Source organism: Lycorma delicatula, chromosome 5, assembly GCF_047948215.1.
Source record: "Lycorma delicatula isolate Av1 chromosome 5, ASM4794821v1, whole genome shotgun sequence".
Lineage (NCBI taxonomy): Eukaryota > Metazoa > Arthropoda > Insecta > Hemiptera > Fulgoridae > Lycorma > Lycorma delicatula.
Genome location: NC_134459.1, coordinates 140,351,359 through 140,366,720, shown reverse-complemented (window position 1 = coordinate 140,366,720; position 15,362 = coordinate 140,351,359). Strand labels below are relative to the sequence as shown.

At 28.2% G+C, this 15,362-nt stretch overlaps 1 protein-coding gene across 4 annotated transcripts in view; it reads left to right on the top strand.

Annotated features, from left to right (window-relative positions):
- Positions 1 to 15,362, top strand: part of LOC142325424 (uncharacterized) — a 200,053-nt gene that overhangs the window by 128,160 nt on the left and 56,531 nt on the right. For all 4 annotated transcript variants that reach the window (XM_075367181.1, XM_075367179.1, XM_075367180.1 and 1 more), the window contains exon 3: positions 12,970 to 14,964. In XM_075367181.1, the coding sequence (XP_075223296.1) occupies positions 12,970 to 14,964 (1,995 nt within the window). The remainder of the gene's footprint in view (positions 1 to 12,969; positions 14,965 to 15,362) is intronic.

Below are 15,362 nucleotides of genomic sequence, written 5' to 3'. Positions count from 1 at the left end.
ATACACATGTGTTTAAACATATGGTCTTAAATTCAGTTATTGTCATCTTTTTTTTTCTATTGTGCAATGAAACAGGTTTAAATATGTAATAAAATTTTTCTTTTAACTAAAAATAAAATTCATAGCTGTGAATATTCATGTCTAACGACATAAATTGTATGAATCTTAAATTAACTCTATTAATGTTGTCTTAGGATGTAAGTCGGCAATTTTCTTTTAGAAAAATTTGATAAAATAGGATCATCTAGGGTGTAAGCTTTAGGAAAAATTCCTGAACTAAACAATAGAAAAAAATTTTCACTGTGGTTGTAACTGTTTTCCAGCTCTACTTTATCCCTGTTTCTGTAAATAATACTTTTAAGATTCTAATATTAAATTTAAATTATTTTCTTCAAGAGTAAGATAGAAAAATATCCATTATACTCATATTATGACTTATTAAAGCTAGTAAAGGGTTATAAAAATTAGTATAAATTTAATCCAGAGATAAAATGTTCTGTCTTAATTTGTATATAAATAATAGTTAAAAATAATTCAATATTTTAGTGTATTTAAGTAAACAATTAGTTAAGAGTTACCATTGTGATAAAAGATTGAAAACCTTATCACAATACTTAGAACTACTTATTTATAATTTTGTTTTACTGTATATGTTTTTATAAGCAACTAGTTCGTTATAAATTATACTTATGTCTGAGAATATAATATATGAAACTAATAATGTATGATTGTTAATCCTCACTGGGATTCCAACACAAAACCTTCTGAATGAAAAAAAGACTACTAGCACTCTGCCATAAATGTCGTGATGTTTTTTTAGTCTTAAAAAAATTTCAAGATGAGAAATTGAAATGTTGCAAGTTATAAATTTATATAACTCCTATTTTTATGGTCAGAAGCTGTATTACCTCCCATAACTATAAAGATATAAAATATTTTTCATTCCTGTAATTTTTTTTCACTTGGAAGAAAAAAAAATAAAAATTTTTGTAAAACAGATATTTTAGAAAGGTTATTTTTTTAAAAAGTTTTTAGTGATATTTCAAAATGAATTTCCATTAATTAATTTTTTTTATAAGCTGAAATACATTCTAAAATACAGTTTGCATTCAATCCAACTCCTTTTGATATATTTGTCCCTCCTCACTTTATTTTTTACAAAAGAAAAAATTAAAATCAATTATTTTTGTATAAAAAGTACTACATCAGATTTCATGATTGCAATATAAACTCCTGATTTATAAAGCCAAATATTTGAGGTCAACATATATCTACAGATGTTATGGCATCCCTTAAATAACTTTTCAACAGTTAATCATAGAAAAATTAATTCGAAAATCCTCCTAACTCAAAACAATATATATTGTTTGATATGAACCCAAGTACACTCAATAATTTTAAATAGAGAAGGTAGGATTATGACTGATCATTTTAAAGGGTTTTGAAAAACAAAAAATTGATGTAAAAAACTTCACGTTGTGACATCCTTTACCAAAATGGCAGTCATTTAATGTTTTACACAGCTGGTTTTTAAAGTGATATATACTACTATCTCTTAAGTAATTGTTTAATAGTGAAATATTAAAAAAATACAATTTTGTAAATGTTCTATCTCAAAATGATGTATTCTTCAGTATGAGATCACTGCTTGGGATGTACTGTAGACTGTAGGTCATTTTTGAAACTAACTGTGAAAAATATTAAATGGCTGCCATTTTGATTAGGGTTTTATCATAGCACACACACACACACACACACACACACACACACACACACACACTTACTTACTTACTTACTTACTACATGCTATAAATTTCCATCTATGTCCCTTGTAGTAAGTTGGCATGAGGTCATTAAAAACTGAAATGGTTCTCTTAATACCATTCTCCTAATTTAACCAGGGAATGTAAAAAAAAAAAATAAACCAGGGAAGCGTATGTAAATACATATATACATTTAATTCTGTAACCAGATTTTAGTATTTTTCAAACAATAAAGACCTCAAAATATCAAATAATACAAATATCCAGGGGATCAGTTTTTGCGATCAATAACAATTCTTTTTCTTTGTTAAATAATATATTCATTAAGAAGTTTATTCTCCAGTCTATAGAACAAGCTCTTTTCTTGTATGTTATTTTGTGTCATAGGATTTCGCATACTTCATATTCTAATTTACGAAGATATAATTTTTTTATTGCAGGGACTAAATCACAAACTTATATTTGTAATTTAAATCATGTATATAAAAAACTGACAAACCTTGGCATTCTTATTAATGTTATTCAATATTAATTTTATAGGAATGTTACAGTAAAAACAAGTTATGAAATAAATGAGAGTTTTCAATTACATATCATATTTAGCGTAACATTTACCAATTCTGTACCTTAGAGGTATAATGTCATAAACTATATTCCCACTTTTATAGTAAAGTGACTATTAAAATTTATTTAATGAATGCAATACTACTTATTTGTTTCTTTATTTAATTGTCTATTTTATATATGAGTAAAACAATATAATTTGAATTTAATATGTAATGTTACAAGTAGACATTTGTTTTTTAATAGACACTCCCATATTTTTTTACAAGTAGACACATTAAAAAATGAATGTATTGCCAACCAATTAAGTAGAACTTAAAATATTTTTTGCTCTGTATCTTTTCCTAATCAGAATTCTACCCTTTAATTACTACTTATCAAATGTTAAGTCTGGTGTTCTGTAATGCTGCCGTATCTTCTTCTGATCAATTCTACTTTAATCCTCTTATAGTTATAATGTATTTTTGTCATTGGGGTTGAATTAACATCACTATCTAATCTATTCTAATATGGGATACATACAATCTGTTGTGAGAAAAGATAATCTAATATATTTGTAAAATTATTTATTAATTTCAGATTATTTAAATGTTTGAACAAGAAAAAAAGTCAGACTATGAGAAAATTGTATAATTTTATATAATAGTTATAATTTTTTAATAATTGAATTGCCAACTAAAAGCAAAGTTGATTCTGATTTTTGTCAAATATTTTAGATTGTTTTTTTTTTACTTTCCTGCCATACAGTTATATTATGTAGCTACAAATTATATTTTATAAGGATAAGTAGGCTAATCGGGTCAAATTTTGTATGTCAGAGTTTTTGCAGATCTAGATAACCCTTTCTAACAAAAAAACAAAATAAATAATTTTAACATTGAAGTTTTCCAGGATGCATGTAGTTACTTGTACATATGTATGTATCTTAGCCTATTGTTTGTTTGACATCTTCAAACTGGTTGGAACAATTTTTGTAAGGGAGATTGATGCAATTCAATTGTTTTCAAGTGGGCAGGGAGGTATGGACCTTACAGTTCCCATATTGCAGAATTGTTTTTTATGGACAGGTAAATATTTTTGTATAATTTAATGCCCCTTTGCTAGCCAAGATAGTTTCAGATGCTGTTAAATCTTATTGAATCCCCCATTTGCGTTTTTGGGGAAACCCTTTTTTTTTAGCTGTTTCTGGACTCAAAGTATCATTCTTGTACCAAATTAGGTGACACCATTACATTAGTGTGTCATTTTGGTTATGTATTTGAACAATTTCATTCAGGGGTGAGTGATAATAAACCTATTTGTTTGTTTTTTTATTATCAATAATTGTGTTTCTGATAGCTTCAGATTAGATGAACTGATTTTTATGAAATTTAAAACATTGACTTCTGAGTATGGATCATTGATGCCATTTAATTTTGGTTACAGTTTGTTAAGGAGATGGGGAGTTTCGGTCACCATGGATCCTGTATCTCAAAATTCTACTCAAAGAGTAGAATCATTTTTTTATACAATTTTTTACTTGCTTACTTACATCCTATAACACTCAATTTAATGTTCTCCTAAGTTGTAGTCTCTTCTGGACAAAGCCCTTTGTAACCAGAATTGCATTATCTTCCCAGCAATATCAGGAAAGTTATGCAACTCTTTTTTTCTAGTCTTTTTTTTAGAAATGAAAGAAAAAAATTTATATGTGATATAAATGACTCACACTCATCTATATGAGGTTTGTTCAAGAAATACGTAGATTGTTTCAATTGCTTGGGTCCAGTTGGTTCCAGCCAAATCCGCTTGGCGTCGCCATGTCCGTACAGATCAGCTGATTACAACGCAGTTTTTTGATTGCAAATATCAATATTGGTTGCTTAGCTACACGTTTGTTTGTGAAGTGTGTTTTTTTGTTTGGTGGATTTTAGAATGAGTGACTTGAACGAGCAAAGAGTTGCTGTGAAATTTTGTGTTAAACTGGAAAATCTGCGAGTGAAAGTTGATATTCTCAAGACCGCTTATGGCGACATTGCTATGAAGTGTGCGACATGTTTTAAGTGGCATGGACATTTTAAAGATGGTCATCAGTCGATTGAAGACTATGAGTGTCCTGGACTCCTTCCGCATCAACTGACAACTCACATGTGGACAAAATCAACACCCTGGTTCGGGCAAATCGACGTCTGACCATCAGAGAGCTTGCTGAAGAGTGTGGGATATCAGTTGGATCATGTTAACTATATTTTGATCGAAAAGTTGAAGATGCACCACTGTTTTTTTTTCATCACGACAATGCTCCAGCCCATTCAGCCCTCAGAACTCATGAGTTTTTGACCAAACACTCGATCACTGTTCTTCCCCACCCACCCTACTCAACTGACCTCGCTCCTTGTGACTTCTTCTTGTTCCCCAAACTCAAAAGACCTTTGAAAGGAAGAAGATTTGAGATGATTTCCGAGATTGAGGCAAATGCGATAAAGTACATTTTGTTTTATGACCTTACTCTACGTATTTTTTGAACAGACCTTGTATAAGGACTATAATGAAATTAACTTTGATTGATTCTTGAAGATAAACTATAACTACTACTCTATGGTCTTATTACATGTTTTATTTATAAACATGGAACTTCTCATTATTCCTATCAAGTTTGAGGTGGATAGGGTGGCAAGCTGGCAAGGTAGGCACATAGCTAGAATTTTTTTGGGGGGCTAACGAGGCTGATGATGATAAATAATGAAAATCATTTTATATTGAAATGGTTTTTTATACTTTACTGCATTTGAAAAATACAAAACATATGATTAGATTTAATAGATCATTTACTACACGAATAAGAATCATAATGTTAGTATATTATTTTTTTCATAATCCACATTTATAATTTGCACTCATACATTTACATTATAATAAAAGTTATGAATTATTAGAAAGCTAGTCATCAGTTTTCCTTTCTTTCCATAATATCTAAAACTTCATCCGGATTAACAGTAATGCTCTATGCACTGAGAAAGAAACTAACAAACTTAATTTTCCATCCCTGACTTGTTACACACAATCGTTTTGACGCTCTTCATTGTGGAGAACAAGCTCTTCCGGTAACATTTTGTTACCGGAAGAGCTGCTAAAACTTGCAAGAAGTAACAGATATTCGGCAAATATTCTTTATTGCAGCGATCCAATACTTCAATCACTTCTAGATCGCATTTTAAATTTAATGACTTTACCTCCTCGTACCAAAGAAAATACTCTGCTTGGAAGGCAGATTCAGGACATTTATTGTCATAATACATCACTAAGAATTTTAGTTCATCCATTTTTCCAGGACTAGCTGAACCTGGCAAAAGAACTTGAAAATTTTTGAAGATTCTTGGAACACCATCTAGCTGCCTACGCATGTGTTTGGAATGTGATAAGCAAATGTTGCATTTCTGGCTTGCAGGAAATCCCCAGCAATCAATTATTTTTACTAGTATTATGTCAGAGTGAGTGCGGTACTCATACGTGGAGTAACAGCGTTATTCTTGCAGGATCGAATAACAGTGGGTTAAGGTATATAGGAGGGGATTAATGACTAGGGAGATGGTACTGATTTATCTCAAATCTTGTGAAATACTTTTGAGATGTTATACATTATGAAAATGCTAAAAATGGATTTTTTGAACCCAACTTATTAGATTTAACCCCTTAATGATAAATTCTAATAATTGTCAGATTATGGGGGCTATAATTCCCTTAGCCCCTTGCTTGCTACATGTGTGTGCCAAGGTATGTTTTGTACAAGTAAAAGAACCAGTCTGCTGAGATTCATAAATGGCTGTGTTTATGGTAGTAATATTATAAATAATATTACTGTGGGAAATTGGTGATAAAGATTCAGAGAGAAAGTGTGTATGTATGTACACAGGGAAATTCAAGAGACATTGAACCAAAATATTACAGTTATAGTGTTTTGGGACAATAAGGAAATTTTTCTGACATAATTTATGATTCCTGGAACTACATTATCTTTGTAAAATGCTGAAGGGATTTCTGGAGATCAATTCAAGACAATCAGTGCGGGATACTAACAAATGTCATTCTACATTACTCTATAAAGGCTTTACCTGAACAGTTCAATTTGGAGATTGTTTACTGACTCCTGCATTCTGAATTTACTATCGAGTAACTACCATCTCCTCATTGAGATAAAGGTTTGTCTGGTACTCGATCAAAACTCATGACAAGGTCATTGATGGAGTTAACCAATCAGATACCATGGAAACAGAGTTCTTCAAAGAGGTTCTGTAAGAGCCAATATCCTCACGAGTACACAATAGGTAATTTAATTTGCAAGTAACGTAAATGTGACCTTAACTTACGTATATAAAACAAAATCTTTTTTCCATTTTTCTTTTACTAGATAACCAAAATTCAATTTCAGAATAACCCTTGTAATGTAACAGATTAATATTTAATAGTATATATAGTTAGTAATTGTTAACAGTTGTATAGTTTATAATGAAAAATATTTACCTTGTCAGAAAAATTCTGATTAAAAGTTATAAAAATAAAATAAATTGACTGTTAAATGTAATTAATGTTTTTCAATTATTTATCTATTTAATTCATCCATTTGATTAATTATAGAAAAATAAATAGCACATAGCATTAAAAAACCTTTAATGATGTATCAAATACATCATTAAATATATAATAAGTGTCTAATTTTGATTGTTTTTCTACAGCAATTCCCCACTTTATAGTTGTTATATACAAAACATATTTTAGTGAAAAATAGTTATTGTTTCTACGCAGTAATCCATTTCACTTCATGATAATAAATGGGTGCACACTTAACTTTTCTCTTATTTTTATTTTTTTGTCAAATATTTTAGAATGTTTGTTTTCCTCATATTTTAATAATAAATAATTATCTATTGTTATTAACACTATGTTTCCCTCAAGATGTTTACAAAAAAAAAAAACAAAAAAAAATGTATATAGATATATATATAGATATACCATTACTCGTAAGTTGATAATAATTCTATTTTGTAAATTCATTTTACACAAAATTTATGTTTTATTTACTAGGTGTCACATTTGTTTTTATTTACAACTAAAATGAATTAACAACATTTATTTTCCTGGTTATAATAATAAACCGAAAATATTGTTTTTCATAAATAAATAACCCTTAAAATGTTAAATTTCTTGGTATTTTGAGATCCCCAGAGTCATCAGATCTATTAAAATCAGATTTTCTAAATCATATAAAATTTAGGTTATAAAAATTTGTTTATAGATTGGTGAATGGTATTTATAACTATATATTTACTCTACAGTCATGAAATTTAGTAGAATACCTTGTACAGTAGGAGATCATTAGTTTTTTGAAAAAATAAATTAGAGAGATTGGAAAGGTATTAAAAGGAAGTGATATTTGAAGAGGGTTGTATTTTGTATTATGTATATGTTTTTTAGCTTATAGAAATTATAAAACTGAAAAAATTACATACTACCCTACAACTAAAATTTTTATTTTTGTAACTTTTGACTTTTGGAATATTGAATTCTTCTTTTTTTGAGGTATTGTCTAGATGGGGAAAATTATCTACCATTATCAGGAAATTATAGAAAAAGAGGTAATATATCTCCCTTTTTTCCTGGCTTTTATTATTCCTAATGTTTTTCTAAATTACTAACATCTAAATGGGAATAATTTTAAAATCTAATTTTGTATATTCTCTTTGACAAGTACTGGCTGATACTCAGTATAGCTACCCTCCCCCCCTAATTTGAGATAAAAAATAGTTTTGAGATGTAAGAAAATTGCAAGCCCGATCTAGATTCAAATTCAAACCTTCTGGACAAGAAGTTTTGCATTTGAAAAATTCAAAATTAAAAACTAACCCATCTTATTCATCAATTAATTATAATAAACCTACTGCCTTTAAAAAATAGCTCAATAAATTTGTTACTATGAAATAAAAAAAGTACCTTCTAATTATTTCATCCTATAAAATCGGGAATTATATTTTTATATGGGAGGCAATATCAGGATTGAAATGTTTTATTATGAAGAGAGAGGGAAAAATCAAATTTTTAGTGAAAATTTTTTAACTTGGAATACCTTTATTTTAGATATTTTTACTACATTTTACAAAATTTAAGAAATAATAACCTTAGCATTAATTGTTCTATTTTTACTATTTGATTAACATACCATTATAAAACTTTTTTTCTCTTTATAAGAATGCACTAAATAGTTATATGACCAGTAATAATAATTTCCCATTTTTGAATTTTGTTATTAGAGCAGAAGCATTAAATTTTAAGCTATATTCAAATACTACGAAATCAGAGACATTATTGCCAGCTTTTTTATGCACATTATTTGTACTATATACATAAATTATTTGTATATTATATACCAAAATACAGCAGTGTAGTGAACATTAAACGTTTTTTTATGTTTAGTGTTTTATTTTTGAGATTATCAGAACAGTTATAATTATTTTTCAGTACTGATATTAAAATTCTCAAGATATAATATTGACAGATTTCTTTTTAATATTGGTAAAACTAGATATGGTTAAACATTTAATTTTTATTAATGTAATGCTACAGATGAAGCGCTTTGTACAGTTTAATTTATGATTATTTGTTACATATTTAGGATAGTTATACTTTTATAAATTTTACAAATATTACCATATTTATTGTAAATTATAACATGTTGAGACATTTAACAAAAAAAAATTCATTTCTTTTGAATGGCAACATGAGATGATGAACTTTAATTTTATATGTTGTTTAAGTCAAACATGTAAGCATGTGGTTTTGTTACTTTGTTGTGTAGGCCACTGATTTATCAATTCCATAATAGTTGTTTGTTACAGACAACCATGTGAAAATTATTTCATGGTAATATGTTTATAGTATATAACACTGTTAAATATAATTATTTCCTAATATGCAATAAATGATTTTAATCTGTTTTTTGAGGCTGAAAACGAATATGAACTCAGAATCTTTCTATCACCCACCATTTTTGAAAAATGTTTAGATTTTAATTAAAGGATTTTTTCATTTTTCAATGTATAGTTAGCATTTTAAGCTCCTATATTTTATTTTGTTAGCTCATTTTTTATTTTTAACTTTGTTAACATAATTTGTAAGTTATAAATAAACAATGCTAGACAAAGAATTAAATCATATCATAGTCACATATTATGACATCATATCTAATACTGAAGAGTGAGCCTTCATGGACAAGATTAATCATGACTGTGCAGGTCAAAACATGTAGCTGAAAACACAGCTGTGTTGTTTCTATTAAGCATTGGATTTAGGAATTAATTAATTTTATTCAGTCTTATTGCTGTCTTAAGTTTGTTAACAGTGCAGTGTCATAATGCCTTGAAATTGTGTAAACGATGTGGATGCCTTTTTTTATGTATATGGTGAGTTTACCATAAAATCAAATAGAAAAAACATTACATGTTTAATTAAAAAAGTATATATTTTGTACTGTAGTATAAAATTGGGATCAGGATAAAATGTGGGCTCCTCATGTAGTATGCACTAATTGTTCTGTATATTTAAGACGTTGGTTGAAAAGTACACGGAAGGCTTTGCCATTTGGTGAACCTATGGTTTGGCGTGAACCAAAGGACGATGTAAATGATTGTTATATTTGATTAACAAGTGTGTCCGGAATTTCTAAAAAATCTAAACATTCTGTAAAATATCCTTCATTGCAACCTGCAATCAGGCCTGTACCTCACAGTGTAATTATTCCAGTTCCTGAGCCACCTGTGAATGTATGTTTTGAAAGCAGCGATGAGGAATCAGGCAGTACTGAAGAAGACAACAATGATTTCGATTTTGAATTATCTTCCATTAAGCCACATTTTATATCACAAGGTGAATTAAATGACTTTGTTAAGGATTTAAATTTATCAAAAAATCAAGCTTAACTGTTAGGATCAAGACTGCATAGATGGAATTTACTTCAAAAAAATACAAAAATTTTGGGCTTTTGAAGCTGACAAAAAGAACTTTTTCAGTACCTTATTGATGAAAATAATTTGGTTTATTGCACAAATATTGATGAGCTTATGTTGTACTTAGGACAAGTTTGTAAACCTGAGGACTGGTGCCTTTTTATAGATTCGTCCCAAGTATAGTTTAAAAGTGGTTCTACTACACAACGGTAACAAATATACTTCGATATCAATCGCTTATGGTATTAATTTGAAAGAGACATATAATGTGATGAAAGACGTTCTTGAAAATATAAATTATAAAAAACATAGCTGGAACGTATGTGGTGATTTGAAAGTTATAGCTATTTTGTTAGACATGCAGTTAGGCTGTACTAGTTACATGTGTTTTCTTTGCGAACAGAACAGCCAAGCCAGGGATAAACATTATGTTACCAAAGAGTGGAAGAAATAAGACAACTTAATTGAAAGTGGGAAAAATATTATTCATGAGCCCTTAGTTGAACCCAAAAAAATATTTTTATCCCCCTTCTTATCAAGCTAGTATAATGAAAAATTTTGTAAAAGCAACGAAGAAGAATAGTCCTGGATTTTTGTACATCAGGCAGAAATTTCCTAATGTAAGTGAAGAAAAAATTAAAGAGGGAATATTTGTTGGTCTTCAAATAAGAAAGTTGGTCAAAGATGATGTATTTAAGTCATTGTTAAATAATGTAGAAAGTGCAGCTTGGGCTTCATTTAATTAAAGACTGCAAAAACTTCCTTGGCAAACAAAAATCCGACAAAAACCACGATATTGTTAATCAACTTCTTACTTCATACAGAGCTATGGGATGTAATATATCTTTGAAAATACATTTCCTCCACTCACATCTGGATTTTTTCCCAGACATAAGTGACAAACACGGTGAACGTTTCTACCAAGACATTTTGGTGATGGAAAGCTGCTATTAAGGGAAATGGAATACTAACATGCTAGCCGATTAGTGTTGGACATTATACTGCAGGACAGGATGTGCCTGAGGTATTTATAAAAGAAAAGCATCAGCAAAATCATTCTAACAGAGGAATGGCCATGCAAATTTATACATTTTACATATTTTAACTATATTTTCCCTTAATTTTTTTTGAAGGGTAATTTATTTAAAACTAAGGGTGTTCGAAAAATTGTATCTATAGAATTGTAATGTATGCAAAAACGCAGTTCAAGAAATGGTATCACACTTAGAGAAACATTAAAAAACTTTATTTTTTTCTATCGTTGTGATCAATGTTTATACTATAAGATATGTATACTGTAAATATTTATAGTAAAATCAGTGTTTATAGTGGTATATGTCTTGTAGTAAATATATCATAAACATGAATATTTTAATATTTTTAACGTCTCACTTTCAAATTATATGAAAATAACTCAAAGGATGTTTTAGAGCTAATTAACAGCATCTTCTGTGAATTTACTAGAAACACTGTTATTAATGGGTGCCTTTACTAAAAACATTAAAAAATTTCTTTAGCATGCGACTGAATTATTTTAAATGTATAATTTTTTCCCATTTAATGTTATTTGTGTTGTTTAATGTTGTAATAAATTTCATTCTGTTTTAAATGGATTTGAGACCTGGGTTTTTTAAATGCTATTTGTTTGCAGACATCTGTGGCCTTAATGTATTTGTATGTGTGACCTGTTTTTATAAGATAATAGAATAAAGCATCTATTATCAGTAAATGGCTACCTACTCACATTTACACGCAGAATTCAGTATAATTTGTAGGACAAAATTAAAAACATATGAAGTAGCAGGAAATATTTAATCATAACACATATTATTCAATAATCGAACAAATTTTTTAGAAAAGATTAGTGTGTTCCTTCAAAACTACAAAAAAAGACATTTAACTATAAATTATGCACACGATCATAAAACAAACTAATAAAATATACTCTGGATGTATAAATTAAGCTGCATTGTTTTTTTAGTAAATGCTTCAATGGGCAGATTGGATGCATACAGACAGAAAGGATCATGTTCTGCACTGCTAACCAGAGAATAACTTTTACAAATCATCTCATATAAACACAACATACATGTTATAGTATTTTGCAAAAATTATTTCTGTATTATTTTAAAGTGAGTTGATCGTAATTTTTAATAATTTTCAAGCACACAGTATTATTAGTACAGTAAATATTTGAAACTGCTGTTATTATTTAAAAAATAAAAGTATGAGCAAGTAATTTTTATAGTGCAATAACTTATTGAATTTAAAAAACAATTGTACTGTTTATTTTAAGTACTTTTCATTGCAATATCTGAATATCAAAATAGTTTTTGTAACTAAAGTTTTCTGTTCATTTACTTAAAAAGAATATCTATTCTTCAATATTTTTATATTATAGTGATATGATGATTTCATTGAACAAACATTGAAATTACGTTATTAAATGCTTTTATATGTATTTGGAACATAATCCTGATCATATTTACTTTTATTTATTTATTTTTTTAATACATTGATTATGGGGAAATTTATTATGTTTTCCCATGTTTTTTTTATTTATTTATTTATACCTCATATTTATAGCATTTAAAATTATTAATCTATATTTTATGATACTAAATTTCTAATTTTTATTGTTTTTTCTCTATTTCTAATATTTTTAGAGTATACTGAAGAGTATTAGCAGTTCTAGTGCAAAAGGAAATTCTGGTGCTAATGGAAGACAATTATCCAGTTCTTCAGTCGATAAAAATAGCGGTAAAACTGTTAACAGTGGTAGCGTATTAAAAGTTAATTTCCCTGTTGAAGAATCTGAGATTATTGGTTACGGAGGAGATGATGAATTCGATTCATCGGATGAATCGGACAGTGGTGAAAACGATGATGATGGAATGAATAACAGTGAATTCGATGATAAAGATGATGATGATGATGATATAGATTTACAACGATTGACAAAATCGAATACAGATTTTAATTCGGTTACAGCGAATTTAACAGATGAAACTATCAGTACTCCTAATACTGATAATTTTGTTAACAATACAAAAAAATTACATATTCCATTAATGTTGGGTAGACTTAACACTGATAGCGATGGACAAAAAAAAACTTTATTAGTTTCTGTTAAACCTTTCGGATCTGATGTTGAAATAAATACGAAAATCAAAAATCAAAAGACAGTCTGTAATAATATTAATAATAAATTAAGTAATAATTTAAAATCTAATGAAAAACAAAGTGTTAATGCATTAAGTGTTAATAAATTGATAGATAATAATGATGGAAGTGATAAAACTTCCACTAAAAACAATGAAAATGAAAAAATAAAGGATAATAAAGAAAGTTCAGAAAATAATGATTGTTCGACTAGTGTTAAAGATCTTAAAAATACAAGTGATATTAGTACGAACAGTAAGGTTAATCAGGATGAAATTTGTAGTGTGAATAAATCTGTTTTACAAAATGGTCCAAAGTTTAGTGCCAATAGTTTAGATTCAGGTTTAAAACAAAATTCTTCTTTAGAAGTAGTCAGTAAAAATGTTAATACAAATTCTTCTAATTGCAATGATAACAATAATGATGCAAATAGTATTGTTAATAATGGTGATAGTTTAGACAATGATAATAAATTACAAAATAGTATTATAGATTCTTCTTCTGCATTATTAGATAACTCAGCCATAGAAAATAGGAAAGCTCAAATAACAAGAGGTACAATGTTAACAAAAAATCATGAACAAGTAAAAACAAAAAGATTTCAATTGTTATCTTCATCAAACACTTGTTCTACAACAGCTACGACTACAACAAATTCTACAATGAAATTACAGTCTGATACAAACATGGCAAATGATGTGAAAAATAATAGTGAAAATAATTTATTATTATCGAGCAATATTAAAAATATTAATAATAAAAATGATGATGCAAAGGATGAAAAAGAGCAATATACATCGAGAGGAAAAGAAAATTGTAAAGATAATAGTGATACTTTAGAAAAAAATTATATAAAAACACAATTTGAACTGAATAAATTAATTAGTAATGCAGTTAGTAGCATGAAACTGCAACAAAAAAATTACAAAAATATAATTTCCGATGATAATAAAATTAAATGTGTTTCATTTAAAGACTATAAACTAAATGATAATTTTAAAACAATTAGTAATAACACAACAGAAAATATTAATAATGGATTAAAAAGTGAGTTAACTAATAAAAAGAATGGTTCTGTAAATGAAAGATTATCTGTTTCTGACAATGATGATGATTATGATGAAAACAGTTGTACTTTACCGTTACCATTAACAAGTCGTGAATTAGCTGGTGAACCGGATGGTAGAGCTGATTCCGATGATACTAATGAACCATCTCCACCTTCTTTACCATTGACTCCACCACCGGCATTGCCAACTTTGCAACAATCATTACCTCCACGTTCACCTCCGGCCACACCGCCTCCTCCACCCCCACCATTGATCGCAGCAGCGGGTGGAACAAATGAACTGCATCATCCACCACGGCTATCATTTTTACATAGTTTACAAGCTACAAAAATACAACAGCAACAGAATCAACCAGATAAACTAAAAGTACCTGTTAAATCGAGTACGACTTCTACATCTCCAACCAAACAACAACGATTAACACAACTGGTATGTATTAACTTTTATTTGCCATAATTTATTCAGTTGATTTAATCTATTCTCCATTACTTTTTCGTTCTGTATTAATAATTACTTAATCTCAATATGTTCAACACATCGTCATTAAAAAATAAACCTTTGTAATAGATCCTGCAACTTATTTAAAATAACAAAGAAAATTTAGTTTATTAAGCTGCTAATTTATTTTTTATAATTTAGGTCTACTCATATTCACGGGACTCATCATTTAAAGTGTTATTTCTTCAGTTAAAAATATACAAAATAAAAATAATTATACAGTTATGTAATAAAAAAGTTAATGTGTACAGTTCCTTTATGCATTGCTATATCTTATTAGGGTTTCTTTTTACCATTCACAGTGCTACAAGATAAATAATTCTAATAGT